The 17,773-nt window shown below is 53.9% G+C and overlaps 3 protein-coding genes across 3 annotated transcripts; all 3 read right to left on the bottom strand.

Moving 5' to 3' along the window:
* Positions 1-339: 339 nt before the first annotated feature.
* Positions 340-3,280, bottom strand: An05g00640 (uncharacterized protein; the record flags this gene model as incomplete). The annotated part of the gene is made up of 4 exons (XM_001390604.3): positions 340-410; positions 513-715; positions 781-2,811; positions 2,868-3,280. 4 exons carry the CDS (start codon positions 3,278-3,280, stop codon positions 340-342), a joined length of 2,718 nt encoding a protein of 905 aa, XP_001390641.1.
* Positions 3,281-4,536: 1,256 nt separating this feature from the next.
* An05g00635 (hypothetical protein) lies at positions 4,537-5,994 on the bottom strand (the record flags this gene model as incomplete). The annotated part of the gene is made up of 1 exon (XM_059747862.1): positions 4,537-5,994. One exon carries the CDS (start codon positions 5,992-5,994, stop codon positions 4,537-4,539), a length of 1,458 nt encoding a protein of 485 aa, XP_059600749.1.
* Positions 5,995-6,151: 157 nt separating this feature from the next.
* An05g00630 (uncharacterized protein) lies at positions 6,152-17,614 on the bottom strand (the record flags this gene model as incomplete). The annotated part of the gene is made up of 1 exon (XM_001390602.3): positions 6,152-17,614. One exon carries the CDS (start codon positions 17,612-17,614, stop codon positions 6,152-6,154), a length of 11,463 nt encoding a protein of 3,820 aa, XP_001390639.3.
* Between the last annotated feature and the right edge of the window lie 159 nt (positions 17,615-17,773).

Here is a 17,773-nt window from a genome sequence, read left to right as displayed (position 1 = left end):
GCTTTTTGTTTTACCAAATATCATGAAATTTCAAGGGGAAGGGGGTTGCATTCCCCCTTTCACATGCTATATACCACCCTCTATTATCCTAGCCATAATATACACCTCAGATAGATGGAAGGAAATGAAGCAGTAGCCAGACCCAAGGTATTGCAAATAAACTCTGATCACGCCAGACCTCCCAATGCAACCCCGGTGTGATAACCCAAAGAGCAAAGTAAATAGGAAAATGTGAAAAAATTAACCCAACAAACCAGAGCTGCCTGGCACCACATTCGGTGTGTCAACCTCCTTCTCTTCACGACAACTCGGACCATCTTTCTAGACTACTAGACTAGACTAGACAATCTTGTAGACTCGTTTCGCAATGTAGAACGACGCAATGGCGAAGAGAACCAGCCCCGCCGTAACTGATCAGACACTCCATTAGCCATGACATCCTCAACTTGATGTAGATAAACAACAGTAGTTCTTAGACGCACGAGAGGGAGAAGGGGGAAAGAGAGACTTACTCGACCAAAACCACGACAAACTATCCACATCCTGACCCGGCACCTTGACGTTCATCCCCCACATACCACAGATAATATTCAGCGGCAGGACAATCGTTCCCAGCACCGTCAACTTGCCCAACACATCGGCCGTCTGTTCCTGCCGCTCGTTCATCAGGATGTTGATCTGCGCCAGGTAGTTGGAATGCGCACGCGACAGAAGCCTACAACACAGCAGTCAAGTTAGCAAAATCAATAACCCATACTGAAGAAAGAGGCTGCAACGTACGTTTCGTAGTACGTCAAACTGCTGGTCATGGTCATAATATGGTCTTGGATATCGCCCAGGTAGAGACCAATCTCCGACTTGGGCGCCACTTCCCATTGCTCGTTGCATCGTTTGGCAAAGCCCTTGACAACGTCTGCCTTGTTGCTCAACAGGCGGTACATCCCCATCACCTTCTTGCGGCACACGCCCACGCGCCGCAACATCTCACCGGGGGCCAGAGACGTGGTCACGCTCTGATTATCCTCTTCCTTGTTGGTCCCCATCCCTCGCTCATCTGCATGCATCTGCATGATCTTCTCGTCGATCTCGTCGACTTCGTCCTCAATGGCCTGAATTAAGGGGCCAAACACGTCCGTGATGTCATCAATAAGAGCATACGAGATCCAGTCGGAGCTGAGAATAAGGTAATCCATCAGCTGGCGGATTCGTCGGCGCACATTCGCCGGATGTGGCGTCTGCGAGAAGTGGAAGGACAGCACACCTTCCCGAAACACCACAACATACATGTTCACGGGCTCGAGATAGTTTTCGCTGTTGGGGTCTTGCTCAAAGGTGCGGTAGTTGACAAAGTAATAGTTCCGGAACAGCTCGACTTTCTCGCGCGCCTCTTGCATCATGATGTCCTCGGTCGTCAGGGCATGGATACCAAAGGATTTGGCAAGCACTCGCATCTCTGCGTCGGTAGGGCAAAGAACATCAAGCCAGAATGTCGGCCGAGGCCCATAACGCTTGGGCTTCGGTTGAGCTGGTTTGCGCATAGGCGATGCTTCGGCAGATGTACGTGCCTCGGTGACGGCCTCACTGATGATTGACGTCCGAGGCTGGGGCCGTTGATTCCCGTAGACGCCCTGGTGATTGTTGTGATTATGGATACCATTTCCATTCGCGCCGTGACTGTTACCGTTCGGCGACATGACCCGGGATACGTTTCCGCTGGGCTGACGGCTATGATTGTTGTGGTCCGTTGTGCCCTCCCTTTGAGGATGCTCAGACTCCAACTCGTCTTCATCAGATGAAACATCTAACTCTGGCGGATCAGGGATGAAAAGCTCGCGGAAACTACCACCAGGCTGGCATAGTTCCGAGATTGTCTGGGCGTGGATAGTACTCTGGAATTCTTCGTTGAAGTACGTAAATCGGTAGGGAGCTTCCTCCTCTTCGCGCCGCCAGAGTCGGTACTGTGGACGCAGGCGACCCTCGACAAGCATAGGCTCGCTGATTTTCTTCGCGCGGTAGGCACCTGAACGCTCCTCCTTCTCCTGGCGGCTCCAATCTTCCAAAACGGATAGATCTGGCCATTCCCTGAGCCGTCGCCGTCGGCGATGACCTTCTTTGGCCGCCCTCTGTGCGTCTTCTTCGGCGATTTCCGAGACCTCTTCCGTTGGGAAGCAGACATCTTCTTCAGCTGGGAAGGTCGTGCGACGACGGAGACGCTCCTGAGGCATGATCTGCGGCGACGTCGGCGACGACCCGGGTGACTGCGCAGGACGATTATTGGTTCCATCGACGTCGATCAACACATCATGGGAGCGAGCCAGTTGTTCCATCCGATTGTCAATCGACTTGGCGAGCGAAAAGTCAAACTCAGCCCCAGTGACCACTGCATCGTCATAGTTCATCTCCGGCCCGAGCTTGGGCGACGTTGGCATTGACGGGGGATTGTTGATGTCATAATCACGATCTTGTTGCTCGGCAAACTTGGGACTCGGTATGGCACGAGGCGAGCACCGAGAAGAACTCGAACGACTGGAAGCAGGTCGTCGCTGGTGGAACGACAGCGGGCTTGACCGAAAGTCGGTCCCGTAGCGAGGCAAGCTAGGACTATGGCCAGAGGGCGGCGGCATCAACGGAGTCCGATCGTTGACTTCTTCGTCCTCTCCACCACTATCATTATCCACTCGATACGATCTGTGCGCAGACGGCAGGGTCTGGGAACCCGACTCGATGGGACGAAAAGGGGTGGTGGAGGAACCCGGACGGTAAGATTGGGCCAGACGACTATCTCTCCGTGGTCTCATCGACGGTTGATGGCTATGTAGAACACACTGATCAGCCACAGGGAAATGGAATAGACGTCAGTAACATACCGATGATCCAACAAAGCCTCACTCTCCAGACTAGTGCTACTGAGATCCCTACTACCCAGTTTATAGAACGGCAGCGGAGCTTGAGTCTTGGTCTGATCTGCCATCATGCTGATATCCTCACCTGCGTCGGGGATCGAGGCATGAGGAGCGGCGGGATGAGGATCCTCAGCGCCGCCGAGAAAGGACTGACGGCGATGACGACGCTTTCGATGACGGGGTTTTTTCCGTTTGGCAGATTTAACCGTGGTACCTGATCTGCTTCCTGCGCCATCGTCCTGCTTCCGATCCGAGCCAGGAGTGTCGTAGCCACGCGTGATTGCTGACTGGGAGTCACCGGCACGTCGACTACTGTGTCGGGAGGGTTTGGTCGGGCTGGGAGCGGTCTGATGTGGAGTTGACGGTGAAGGCTGCATTGTGATCTGGAACGAGGGCCTCGGGGCCGCAGATGCTGCATGCACGATGATCGGCCCAAAAAATTGGGAAATGTCCCCCAATTCCTTATCTCAGTGGGTTCCACTCCTCAAGGCGATAACTTTGCAGCTAGTACTCCGTAGATAGTAGACGGTTCAACAGCACCATGCACGGCGGCGCTTTCGACACCGAGGAATGACTGCTGCGATAAGAATGAGAGTAATGATGACGATGATTTAAAAAAGGCAATCCAAAACGCAAGGTTATCGGGTATGCAGTGTCAGCCAGCCTAGTAGGGCTCAGCGTGGTCAGGGACAATTCATCGGGGCGCAGGGCGCAGAGCGATTGGAGATCGGGGAGCGAGGGGCGAGGCGTGGTGGGACATGAGGCACTTCCAACGGTAAGGGTTGAGCTCCATCAACTGGAGAGACGGGGGGATGATCCTAAGAGGTACTGTGTAGTACAGAATACACGATGGGGGGGATAGAATGGGGGGTGAAGGTGGGGAAGCCAAATAGAGGACCCTCTGCTGTCAAGCGAAGTCCCAAGTTGAAGATGGAGGAGTGAGAGAGATCCAGACCAACAGCCTGCCGAAAAGCAAGGAAACTGGGAGCTCCAGCGGCCCCCCTGCCCGGCCATTATCACCGCTTTAAGGCCCGGTCAGGTGATGACATCACTGGCTCACCGACGCTTTTAGCTCCCCTCCAAACTTAATTACACGAGTCCTGTCTTTGATCTTCCATCACAGAGCCTTCAATGGTCTCATTGTCATCATACTACATACAGTCATACATATTAGACACCACAAACACAATGTTACATCAACAACATGGTCAAGTGAAAGGAATAACTTCAAAAGTAGCAATCAAGGCCGTCATATCGTCAGCTCTAGATATCGGGCATCATCATAGACATCATCAATATGAGACAAGAAATGAAAAAAATTATGCAAAATAAAACAAATAGAAAAAAAGAATCAAAGCAACCAAGCAACCAAGCAGGGGATATAATTGAAAGCACAGCAAACGCTCCAAGTAGCCTTCCAAGCATTATTCATTACCATTTTTGTGAACCGGTTTGGAATCCGGCTCCCATCATCCATCCATCCATCCGTCCTGACGCCTCCCGTGCTAACCAACGCAAAAGACAAAACAAAACCATAACGACCCGCAAAGCAGGATGGATCCGACTCCCAGCAAAGTGTGCAGTCGTCGTTTTTCGTAGACTATGAGACAAGTCATGGTCTGAGTGTGACGCCTCAGATCACATTGCTCATGTCCATGGTTGACGACGGGGCGACGCTGTGGACCGATCTCGTAGCATCCAGGGACATGCGATCGCCGCTGAGCATCTTCACCACCTTCTTATCCTTGTTGGGTCTGGCAATGAGTACTTGGGCCGGGCAGACAACTACCTCATCGTCGCCTTCCCCCCGGTCATTGCCCTTCTTCACCACCAATGGGAACAGAACAACCCGTACTACCGCTTGCTGCGTTTCCAGCTCTTCATTTGACGTGGTCTCTCCACTGCGCTCATTCATCAAGGAGGCGTTGAAGTAGACCTGGCGAGCTAGATCACCATTGGTGTCATATTCGGGCTGCAGTGGCGGTAGCATGATGTATTCTGCCAGCTGTGTGCGCATCTCGATCGACAGGTGGACCGCGACACGGAGCACCTTGCGGAGCGAGTCCAAAAGCTGAGCCTCGACATTGGTAGGTGGCGGGAGGAGGCGCGACAGAGTGTCAAAGATCTCCAAGGCAACAGCCTCGGTATCGCTCTCACGCTGCTTCGAGAAGGTTGGCCGTTTCGAGAGCAGAGTCAAAGTAGTGGCACGCCACCGATGGATAGCACTGCGTGGGCCAATGTCGGCCAGTTGCTTCTCCAGAGACTTGAGCTTCTGCCGTTGCTCACGGTCCATGCCGAATAGGTATCGTGTGAAGATAAACTCCCATACCATGGTCATGACAACAGACATGAATACATCACGACGACGAACGCGATCGCTGAGGTAGGTGTCTACATCGGAACCGTCCAGGATGGCGTTGTCGAATCGGTCGGCAATCTTTTCATCTTGCAGGTCACTGAGCTTGCGGCAGCGGCGGTGGTCGGAGTGTTTGGAGAAACGGAGGACCCATTGCTGTACATGACCACATAGCTTCTGGCAAGCAGCATCGAAGTAATCCTCGTCGCGAAAGACCAAGACGTCGTCCTGCATGGCTGCCGCGATCTGTTGCTGTAGTTGCTTCACCTTGTCGCGAGCATTTTCCAATTCCTCCCGTAGCCGTCGTAGCTCCATATCCTTCTGGGCCAACGCCATCTCCACTTCTTGTCGCACCCGATCGTGCATTTCCGCCGACAGTTGTTGGTTCTCCGAGCGTAATTCATCGACTTGGCGATCAAACGTCTCCTGCATAACTTGAACTTCCTGTGCATGTGTGGCAGTGAGGTTGGAGCTCGTCGTCGCAAGTCCCGTATTTTCCTCGGTCAATCGGGCTACTTCCTTCTGCAACCACTCCAACGAGCTCTTCAATTGTTCCACTTCCGCATCTTTGTCCCGCAAATCGGCGTCGCGGCTGTTGAGGGCATGGTCACTCTTGCGTCGAGCGACGGAAGTCTTGCGGAGTTTATCTTCAGCTTCCTCACGAGCAGCGGCGAGAAGACGATTTTCCGAGATGAGGCGGTCGAGACGAGACTCAAGTTCTTGGAGGTGTTGCATACTTCGACGGTGCCGGATGCTGGGCGGTCGGCTAGGCGACCGGGGCGAGCTGGGCGTCTCACCCCAACCCTCCTACAGTAATAAACAGACGATCGGTCAGCCAACCCAGACCTTTCAATAACAACGAAAAGATCATTGCATAGAATGTATGAAAAAATCAACTAGTAGTACTTACATAAACGTCCGTCATATTACGAAGGGGACGCTTGCCCTTGTCGGTGACAGGGTCGTAGGAGGAAGAAGAGGCGATGCGCTCGAGGTTGAGGTCCGAGGTTGAAGAAGCGGGAGGCTGGGGCTTGCGCTCTGATTGGTCGTCAGTCTCCTGCGCCTGAGTGGTGGCTGCCGCCCGCAAATCTCCGCTGGCAGTGCGATGATTGCGTCGCAGCGATCGTGGAGTCGGCGTCTGCTCGAGGTTCGGCGTAATGTTGTGCATACTCTTAACCCCTCGGATGCTACTGCTGGTGGGCCGCAGAATTGGCTTGTCTTGTTCCGGCGTCTTGAGCACCTCAGCCGGCCATCTACCGTCCACCACTCGACTCTCAGGTCGACGCTTCTTGACCTCGACATCCGTGTTTTCGTCAAACGGCGTCTCCTTGTCCGGCGTTGGCCAGGCCTGACGGGCCAGCGCATTGTCAGTAAACTTCCGGGTCGGGGTTTCGGGGCGAGGAAGCACATGTTCGGGCTTCATCTCCAGACGGGGCGTGCCGCGTTCGTGACCCACGGTTCTTGAGCCGGTGGATCGCTCCGTCCGACCCCTTGGCTCGTCCTCCTCGATGGTTTGCAATGGTGTCCGCGGCGGTGAGACTGTCTCTCTATCCACCCCTGTCGGCTGCGGCGAGGGTGTACGTGGCTGAGAGTTCTGGTCGACCTCCAATGACCACGGCCGCCGCGTTTGGTTATGTCGACCGTGAATGGATGGGCTGCGTCGTAGCTCACAAGTTGGGCTGGAGCGTGACGTTTCTCGTCCAATATCTCTACCAGATGGGGATCCTGACCGAACGAGTACCGACTGTCGCTCATGCACGGGCGATGGGGCGTATAGTGGAGCCTCGTGGTGGGAGAAAGGGCCGGGCTCTGCGGTTTCAGCTTCAACTTCCCTGGGAGACTCCTTGTCCTTCTGTTCTTCCCACCGTATGTCAATTTGTCTAGACTTCTCTTCCGGTCCGTCCGAAAGCACAGAAACATTGTACGAAGTATCTGCTTCAACTTCGATCGTAGGCTCGTTTGAAGAAGGGTGCAACCCAGTCTCCGACTGTGTAGACTCATCTGCTTGAGTAGGTTCTGTAGCAGTTTTGGCATCGCCCTGCCCCGACGAAGGGGAGTTGGCCGTGCTGATGGGCGCCTCCAAGACTATCGCGCTGTCGCGAATTGCTTCCTTGTCAATAGTCTCTTCCTCAGCCCCATCTTTTGCTGACTCGGACGGCTCAACGGGAGCTGGTCGACGGAAAAATCCCCGTTCCAGTTCAGGAAAGATGCTGGCAACTTTGCTTTGCTTCTGCGACTCCGAACCGAGGGACTCGCTGCTAGTCTTTGCATAGATGGAGTGTTCGATAACAAGTGCGGTAGATGGTGAAATTGGCGGAACAGTAGTTGCTTCAGAGGTAGCTTGTACGTCGCCTCGGATTTGCTGGAATGCTCTGGCGGTCGTTTTCCCTGTCGCAGTTGATGCGCTTGGATGTCGGATCACCCCTTCCGGGATTGCGTTCTCATCAAAGTCTGCAATGCCTGGCTCGAACGGGACAGCACGAGCTTCGGGTGAGGAATCGGGTGATCGTTCGGTAGCATCGACTTCGCTTTTCTCCCAGTCTATTATAGGCCAAGAGTCATCATCTTGTGCGCGTTGTTCCCAAGCCGGGGTCTCAGTTTCCTGTTGTAGAAAACTGGTGGCATCCTTCTTGTGGGGTTGCTCACCTTCTGGGTTCTTGACATCGAGGGTTTGGCTTTCCAGGCGCTTCTCTTCTTCCCCAGAGGGTAATCCTGGAGAGACATCGTCCATCTTAGCCTGTTCAGCAGCCAGCGCGTCTGGTACTTCAGTCACTTGCTCCTGGACCGGGATCGGGTCCGCTGAAGCACCAGCGTCAAAATCTGGCTGCTGTCCTCTATCCGACTCTACAAGCTCCTGCTCCGCCCTTTGCTTGGCCTTTCTGCGTTCCTTCTTGGATAGCTTCTTCGTTAGGCGAGCCGATGCCTCTGGCTGATCCGGAATGTTCTCTGACAGGTCTTCGGTCTTCGCAAGATCATGCTTTTCTGTCAGTGTTTTGGTATCCTGTTCTGCATTGGCCGACTCTAGTTCTTGCTGAACAACCACACCTTGTCTCTCCGCAGTAGACACTTCCCGGTGTTCGTCAAATTCTTCTGCGCTGCGGACTGGTTCCTCCTCAATCTGTGAGGTCTGGTTTTGTTCCTTGTCTCCATCATCCTGCGCGGGGGGAGTGTCCCATTGCTTATCATGGAGGGCATTGCTCGGTTCTTCGACAGGGGAGCGGGTGGTATCAAGAGTATATGTCAACCCTACCAAGCCTTCGTCCGCGGTAACGGCGCCTTCAGCTGGTGCAAGCGTGGGACTGTTTTGCTCATCCTTGGCCTGTTTCTTTGCTTTCTTCTTTTTCTTCTTAGATTCTTTAGGAGTGAGGACTGCCTCTTTGTTTGTCTCATCCTGGGCCACATCGCTCGGGAAGGCAGCCGTTGCTTCTGCGACAGATGAGGTGTTATTGTCTTCATCCCTGACCGTGTTGCCTTGAGGGGACTGCTCTGGCTCCATTGGAAATCCTAAATCTTCCGGTGCTGGCTCGAGAGTCTTGTCAGCTGAAGTAGCTGGCTCATCAACAACTTCGTTCAACGTTGCGTCATCTTGCACGGCATCTAAGCTGTCCTTGTCTTCTGTGGGCTCCAAGACCTGTTTGGAAGGTGCCTCTGTCACTTCCTGTTGGTCGACTAGCTCATTGCCCGGCACTGCTTCGCTCTCGACACGGGGTTCAGCTGCCTCCTGAGGTTCAGTTACCCCTTTCACTTGACTTGAACCCTTCTTCTTCTTGTTTTTCTTCGTCTTCGCAACTGGTTCTGCAGGGGTTTCGCAAACATCGACTGCGGCTTCTCCTTCGGCAGCCTCCGGTGTAACGCCTTCGGAAATAGCATGTTCCTCAGGGGTGTCTTTCTCGGGTTGAACAATGGTAGAAGCATCAAGAAGCTTATCTCCTGAATCAAGCTCAGATTCAACTGGAACATCATTTGGGTGTTCAGCTTCCTCTCCGTGACCCTCAACAGGAGCGGCTGTTTCAAGGTCGTGTACTGCTGGCTCCTCCTCGCTCATTGGCGACCCGGCTGGCATAAAGGGTGCGTCAGGGCCGGGTTCAATACTGGGAGCTGCGGTTTCCACGGGTAGCTCGTCGGGAATAGCCGTGCCTCTTGCTTGATCATTGTCCTGGACTGACACACCCTGTTCGGTTTCGTCCCGGCTGGCTGTCTGCTCTGCCTGACGCTTTTTCTTCTTTTCTTTTTTGCTCTTCTTCTTTGATGGTACATTGGTCGTAGAATCTTCAATCTCAGCTGCCCCCTCGACAGACTCCCCTTGCTGCGTGATTTCCGGAGCTTGAATGACTTCTTCCACACGCATCTCCGTAGCCTCGTCCGCCAGCTCGTTTTCTGGACTAACGCCAAGCGACTCGTCCTTTTTGACAAGCTGTTCATCTTCCTGCCCAGCGCCCTCTCCAATCGACGCCTGCTCTTTCTCCTCTACCACATCCTGAGTGAAGACATCTTCGACCACATTTCGGTCGGTGCTGAACTCTCCTTGCTCCTCCACTGACGTCTGCCCTGTTCCATCATCTGGCTTGGCCATACTTTCAGCGGGCTGCGTATTTGAATTTTCGTGCGCATCACCCGACTCCTCCAGCTCGTTGAGTGATAATTGTTCATTTTGGCTTGATATATTGGCATCCAGCTCAACGGGTTTAAGTACTTCATCGGGGGGGATGGAAACTGGGTCGTCTTCGGTTTTCTCATGCTCGAGTTGGGGTGGATAAGCGAAAGAAGTCGCTTGCTGTTGCTCTACCTGCGGAGATACCATGTCATCAGTCCAAATCAGATCTTTATCGTTCTCGCCGTGGTTTTCGGTGCCGTGGGACTGATTGTCTTTACCGTCATCTTCAGCAGGTACATTTGCCGTTTCGAGCGATTGTTCCGCGGTCTTCGTTTCGCTGGGCACTTGGGCGTCGCTCGAATGGCGAGTCTCATCAGCAGGCTCTGTAGCATCGGCTAGGCTCTTGGACTGGCGTTTCTTGTCTTTCTTTGCCTTCTTCTTCGCTTTGGCTGACATGGGAGGGGTCTCCTTCTCAGGATCTTCGGGTTGTGGACCAACTACCTCAGAGTCATGCAGAGCAGGGATTGTAGCGTTGACAGGCGTCTCAGGCTCAACCACGGTTTCAGGTTCAACTGCAGACTCAGGTTCAAGCGGCGTTTGAGGTCCGACTGGGGTTTCAGGCTCGGTAGATAGCTCAGGATCTGCGGGAGTATCGGGATCAATTGGTGTAACTGGCTCGCTCGGACCATCATCTGCACCAGTATCTTCGTTTGCCTCTGTAGTCATGCTTTTCTTTTTCTTCTTCTTTTTCTTCTTGGACTTAGAAGAGCCACTGTCCTGTTCAGCAGTTGCATTCACAGGCTGAGTATCAGCCTCTGTGGCAGAAGGTTGTGCATCATTGGCCTCCGGACTCCCTTCGGGCTGCAGTTGTTCCGCTGTTCCCGTGGCCATGGTGTCTGCCGCTGGTTCATCCTCTTTTCCTGTTTCCTTGGGAGTCCCAGAAGGATCTTCAACCGACTCAGACTTCGGGGTCTTCTCTGCGGCATCAACCTCGTATGACGGTAGAGTCACCGGATCCTCAGATTCTTCGATTTTCTCCTCAGCCATAGGTTCGGATGAGTGCTGTCCAACGTCTTCAAGACCAATGGCATCTGAAACAGTGGCTTGACTTTCATCCGGCAAATCAAGTGTTTGTTCAAGAGGTGTTCCTTCAGCGGGCTGCTCCGAAGCAGGCTCAGCCTCCTGAGACTGACTTAACTCCGCATCATGGGAATCTTGGCACAGTTCAGAATGAGCGTCTCCTTTGGGCACAGGCTCATCATCGTGCTGACCGACGCCGATTGCATCGGCCGCAGAATCGCTGGGCTCAGAAGGTTGCGATTCTGGTTCCGCGTCTGCGAAAGAAACCGACTTCCGCTTTTTCTTGTCCTTCTTCGCCTTCTTTTTGGACTTCGATGACTCCTGGAAGTCTTGAACAGGCTCAGTAGGTTCAGCCGGCGCACTTGATGCAGTTTCAATGTCCTTAGGTTTCTCTGCTGGCGGTTCTGAAACAGTGTTCTCAGGAGTGTCGACATTTTCGGTCACAGCAGAGTTACTGATGTCCTCGGGAGTGTCAGTAGGCCCGCTGCCTGCCTCAAGTGAGGTTTCGTTGCTCTCATCCCCTTGCGCGAGTGCAGGCTGGGACTCATCAAGAGTGACTGACTGACGCTTCTTCTTCTTTTTCTTATCTTTCTTTGATTTGGTAGAAGATGTAGGCTGGATTTCTTCTTGAACCGGTTCTTCGTGGCCCGCGTCAGCAGCTGTATCTTGGTCGGCTCTGCCTTGCTCCGAAATGTCAACGCTAGCAGCCAGTTCCGCTGGAGACCATTCTTCAGAGGCCTCTACGCTTGTAGAGACATCATCCTTTGATACGGTAGCTCCAATGGCTGCTGTTTCTGCTTCGATATTCTTCTCGATCGGAGCACCATTTTCAGCAGTATCAGCCATGCTTGTCTGGCCTTCTTGTGCCGCATCTGCTTCAGATACGGGTCCATCGTTCTTGGGCTCGGGCTGCTCTTCTGGTAAGTCGGTGAGCTCGGCATTTTCCTTTGATGGCTCGTCGCCTTGAGGCGCTTGATGAACGGCATCCGCGGTTTCTGTTGCTGGAGCCTCTGTCTCAGTTGCAGTCACCTCATCGGTATTGTTCCTCTCAGCGTCATCCTGAGTTTGCTCCTCTGTAGAAGTAGCTTCAGATTTCGATACGCCATCCGCTGAATTTTCTGGCTCAGCATCGGTGAAAGTTCCGTCGTGATGCTGGTTTTCTGCAGCGTCTGCAGACTCCGTATTCTCCAGTACGGCATCTTCAGAAGGTACGGTTGCATCTTGAGCCAAATCGCTCTGCGACTTTTCGACTGCAATGGCGGGAGACTCTTCTTCAGTAGGGGCTTCCTTAGACTGCTCTAAAGGGGGCCCTTCGCTTGCCTCTAAGTTTTCGTTCGTCGGAAGATCCACTTTTCCATCCAGAGACTTTGGCTCCTCGACAGCTGGGTCTTCTGGTGGAGCATCCTCGGGCACGGCCACAGCTTCTGGTTCGGGCGCCGACGTAATGTCAGCGGTTTCGGCCTGCTGCTTCTGCTGCTTCTTCTTTTCCTTCTTCGCCTTCTTCCTCTGAGCAGCAGTCATGGGCGGTGCTTCAGTGGTTTGCTCTACAGAGGCCTCAATTGTGTCGATGGGTTCTGTCTCTTGAACTGCCTCTTGTTGTTCTTGCTCGTGCTCTGTGGGGCCGGAACCTTCGGCAGCGACGGGAACTTCCGCTGGTTCAACCGTAGGGTCAGTGTTGTCTAGGGGAGGCTCGACAGGTGCGAGGCTCTCGTCAGGCGTCGCAGGCAGGCTTTGTCTCTTCTTCTTCTTGTTCTTCTTGCTCTTTTTTCCAGTCGGTGTAGAGCTCCCCGCTTCAGATTCAGGGTCGAGTTCAGGAGCCGGCTCGACCGCCGATTGATCGGGCACATGTGGTGCCTCATCATTGGTCTCGGTCTGCTCCACCGGCAGGGTTGAGTCGCTAACAGTGGCATCGGCGAGGGGCTCCGCTATAACAACCTCGGAAGCCTCATTATTTTGCTGGGCGGCGGATGGCAGCTCACCGCTTGTTTGGAGGAGCGGGGGCTCGGCGGAGTCTTCTTGACTGGGTTCGGGCTGATTAGGCTCAGCTTCGGGCTCAGGCTCAGGCTCAGCTTCGGTTTCGTCCAGGGCGGAAGATTTGCGATTTTTCTTCTTCTTCTTGTTCTTCTTCTTCGGCTGCTCCTCTACTGTCTCTTCCGGTTGAAGCTCTCGAGTTTCCCCAGCCAAGTCGCCTGTCTCAGGCTGTTCTCCCTCAGAAAGCTTCAATTCATTGCTTTCGGTTTCCGCAACATGGCTTGACAATTCTTTGATTTCGTCGCCAGCCTCATCTGGAAGCTTCCACTCGGGGGGCTCTTCACCAGCCAGAGTTGTATGGAGCACTGTTTCACTCGCGGTCGCGGCCTCAGTCTCAGGAGCAATTTCAGGCTCCGGAGCAGCTTCGGTTTCGGGAGTAGCTTCAACCTCAGCTGCAACTTCAGGTTCTAGGGCAGATTCGGTTTCGAGGGCAGCCCCAGTGTCAACAACAGCCACGTCCTCAGGAGCAAGCGCAGATTCCGTAGCAGGTTGAGCTTCGGGAGCAGCTTCAGCCGAAGAGGCTGGCTGGGAATTCTCGGTCGGCTCTGTCTCTAGTGAAGTTGCGGCAGCGCTCTTGCGCTTGTTCTTCTTCTTCTTTTTGCTACTTTTGCGTGACAGAGAAGTATCTGGTTCCTCAATGGCTTCCTGAGAATTATCTTCGGGTATAGCTGGCTCGGGAATTGTTTTCGCTGAATTGGCAGCAGGTAAGTCCGCGAATTCCGTGTCGTTCTTCTGCAGCTCGGGTCCGGTCGCTGGGACGTCTTTTTCTTCCTGACCCTCGGACGGCTGTTCTTTCTCCTGCGCCTGGGTATTGGCTTCTAGGTTTTCGTCCATTTGCAGCTGCTCTGTTACTTTCTCGAACTCAACAGGCTCTGACTCAATGGCTTCGTTCGCCATGGTGAGCTCCTGCGAAGTTTCTTCCGGTATTGTAATTGTACCCTCAGCCTTAGGTGTCTCCTCAGGCTGATGCTCCAAAGCCGACGCCTCATTCTCTTCCGACTGCACAACATCTGCAGAGTCATCATGGCTCGCCATAGGAGCAGAAACAGGCTCAGTAGGTGCTGTAGTTTCCTCATGCAACTGGGAGTTATTGGCATCCTCCGTAGATTCTGTGGCATGGCGGGGGATATTGTCGGCCGGTGAGGTTTCGGGCACATCAGCCACTGTAGGCACGTCCGGTTCAGCTGCCGTAGCCTGACTAGTCTCCTCGTTTGCAAGTTTGGCACCCTTCTCGGAGGGCTCACTATCTTCTATACCCGTAGTAGTTGCCGCTGCCTCGTCACTTGGCTTGGCCTGGTTGTCCGTAGCGTCGTCCTCGAGAGGTGTCTTCATCTCGATTTCCTGGGGTTGTTCGCTCGTGTCTGCCGCCTGCTTAACGACAGCCTCCTCAGCTAGTTGAGCTGCCTCTAGGCCCGCAGATGCTTTAGTAACCTCGGTGTTGTCTTGAACAGCCGTAGAATCTTCGGAAGGCTTAGTGTCTTCGGCATTAACAGCCTCTTCTGCGGTCAAGTCTTGAGATGCACCTTTACTCTTCTTCTTCTTCTTTTTCTTGGCCTTTTTAGAGGACCCTGGTGCGTCCGCAGACTCTGCGGCGTCAGCAGGAGGTGCTGCTTCAACCTCAGGCTGTGGTTCGGGAACTGCAGGGGTCTCTTCTGCCTTAGGCTGGTCTATTACAGTTTCTTCTTGTAGAGTGCTTGGTTCTTCCGCGGCAGGCGTATCTTGAGGCATATTCGCAGCAGGTTGTTCGGGGGCTGAAATGTCTCGGTTGACATCGTCCATTCCTTCCGTCTTCACTTCTGACTCCTCAGGTATGATTTGATCCGCCAGTTGCGGCTCTTGGGCGCCCTGCTCGGTTGGCTTATTGATCTCTGCTGAAGCTTCACCGGTGATTGAAGTGTCACCAGGAGTAGGCACTTCTTGAGATGTGGGCTCGATTTGCTCCTCACTTTCCGCAGCAGGCGCTTCGGTTAAAGCAGGTTGTTCCGCTGGAAATGGCTCTTTTGTCTCTATCTCCACTAGCTTCTCATCATCTCTAGGCTCAAGTGCAACTTCCCCTGTCGATTCTGCGGTCACCGTAGGGTGCTCGGCGGGTGCTGTTTCTTGGAAGCTGGGCTCTGGGTCAGCCTCAGCTGCGGTAGGTAAAGGCGCCGTCTCGGTGGCTATCTCGTCGATAGCAGCAGCAGGCTCAACCGGTCCTAGCTCCTGAACTGTGGACTCTGGCACCTGCTCAGATAGCGCAGGTTCAGTAGAATTCTGCCCATTCTGTTCCTCCTGGGATGTAGTTGGCTCATCCGAAGCTGGGGTAGTCTCGGGAGTGCCTAGGTCAACGCTCTTGCCCTTCTTCTTCTTCTTCTTATTTTTCTTCTTTTTCGACGTCGAAGACGTAGATACATCAGCGACAGGCTCTTCGGTTTCTTTATCGAGGGGCTCGTTCGTAGCGTCACCTGCGGCTTCGGCCGCGGGATCCGAGCTGAGGAGAGTATTGTCGGTCTTGATAGGTTCCGGCTCCTGATGCTCGTTTTCAGGAGCCTTCTCAGATAGGGATGGCTCTTTTTCGCCCTCAGTAGGTCCAGCGAAGTCGCTTACTGGCACTTCCTGAGAAATTTCTGTCTCCACAAGAGCCCTTTCTCCCTCCGGCTCCTTCGCCTCGACGGGAGTATCCTGGACGGATATCGCCTCAGGCCCACTGGCGCCTAGTCCTTCGGGTTGATCCTGTGTGGGCTCACCAGCATTCTTTTCAGTGTCGGCGGGAGTAGGTTCATGGTTTTCCGTGACGTCTCCTGTAGCAGCCTCCACCGGTTCCTGTTTAGCCTCTGATGAGTCTTCACAGGATTGTAATACATCCACCTGGGTTTCTTCAGACTGAATAGCGATCTCCTGGTCAGCAACCCTGGTCTCGTCTGTGGCCACCAGCTCCGGACTCTCCACAACAGCTTCCTCACGTGGCGCGGATTTCTCTTGTCCCTCAATCTCAACGTGTGGCTCTGCCGCAATGTCAACAATGTCGTCCAAGGCCTTGCTAGCATATTCAGGCACCGGGTGACTAGCATCTGCCACATCCCCGGCATTGACTTGTTCCGGATTGTGCTCCTCCGTTTCTGCTCCAGCATTTACGGCGGTGGAAGTCGTATCGACATCCGCCTTTCCTTGAACAGGTTCATCAACGATCAGGGCAGGTGCGACATTCTCAGGCACGGCTTGAGAATCTGTGCCAGTAATAATGGGCGTGGAACCTGCTTCCTTTGAGGTGAAATCAACCTGGAAGTTGCCTGGCTCCTCAGGCAGACTCATCTCGTTTTTGGCATGATCAATTTCGCGAGCTTGTGGTTCCTCAGTTTGGTCTGGCTTGCCCAGGACAGAACCAGCAACGGCTGCCACGGCCGTGCTGACCATAGCCGCAACGTCTACAGGTGTGTTCCGTTGGGCCGACTGAATCGATCGATCTTTCTCTGACGTCAGGAGATCTGAGGTAGGGATCTGGACCGGAAGGTCTTCACTTGCAGCAGCTTTGGCATTGTGATCGCCTTCCTCGAGAGTTTGGTCCTTCTCTGGAGTAATCTGCTCTGCGGAGCGCTGAGAGTCGAGTGGACTATCATCGCCTGTACCAGCATCACCTCCAGATAGCACATCAGTCATGGGTTCGTACTTTGCAAAATCATCTCTTGTCTGTGTTGGTGTAGTTTCTGCCACACCTTCGCCATGGAGCACTCTGTCTTCAGGCGTAGACGGGCGTACTTCAGGAAGTGATGGGAGAGCCTCCACGCGCTCACTTCCAATATCTTCTTTCACACCAACTGCAGAACCTTCTGCTGAGGGAAGGGGGCCAATTTCTGGGGATGGTGGCAACTCCTGGTGCACGCTGACATCCTGCAGAAGCTCGGAGGGCGAATGGAACTCGTATTTAAGCTTCTCCTTCCTGGAAGGAGGATGGTGAGGAATTTGACCGAACGAAGCGGCGGTCGGAGTACCTTGTTGAGAATCGAGGAAATCATACGAGCCCTCATCGCTTGATTGGTTCTGTGCAGCAGAGGTCTCTACAGCCATAGCCCGGGGCGGTCCCTGAACGTGTTCGCTCAGGTCAACCATTTCCCACTTCTTCACATCTGGCAGAGCTGCGAGGTCTTCCACAGACGCGTTTGCTGAAGAAGTCTTGCTCGAAGGCAATGAAGGGAGGGGCTCATCGGAGGGAGCCTCCGACTTGCTAGCACCAAAGCGCTCAACGAGCCACAAGGGCCGGATTTCACGAGAATTCTTGAACTCGGTAGAAGCTGGGCGGCGGCGACCCTGTGTCGGAGAGCCAGGGGAAGGAGCGACGACCGAAGAAACGGAAGGAGACCGATTCGCTCGAGGTGACGTTGGTGGTCGACGGAAGTGCAGTGGCACGGCAGTAGGTGACTCGGTTGACCGCAACACAGACGACCGCCGAGATCGTTGGCCTTGGTTCTCTTCCTGGGACCGGGCCAATTCAGGGGAAGTTGGTCTACTTTGCGACGTGGGCGCGGGGTTGGCGGTCTTCTCCGAGGCAGGCGGCGATGCAGAGCGACTCCGTGGCCGGGAGTCAAGGACATCGAGTCCCAACCCTGTGATATCAGGATCCAGCCGCCCCGAAGCACCACGATGATCATCACCCTCGTCTACCTTGACTGGCATTCCGGGGCCCTCCTCTAAAAAAGACTGTTGCTCGTCGTCCTGAAATTGTTCCCGATCCTATACATGGAAGAAGAAGAGAGATAATCTTAGTATATGCGCTGTACGTGAACTGTCAAACGGATATGGGAATAGCCAAGGCAAAGCCAAAATTTACAGGTA

The sequence above is a fragment of the Aspergillus niger genome (assembly GCF_000002855.4).
Source record: "Aspergillus niger supercontig An05".
Lineage (NCBI taxonomy): Eukaryota > Fungi > Ascomycota > Eurotiomycetes > Eurotiales > Aspergillaceae > Aspergillus > Aspergillus niger.
This window is presented reverse-complemented; position numbering and strand designations above follow the sequence as displayed.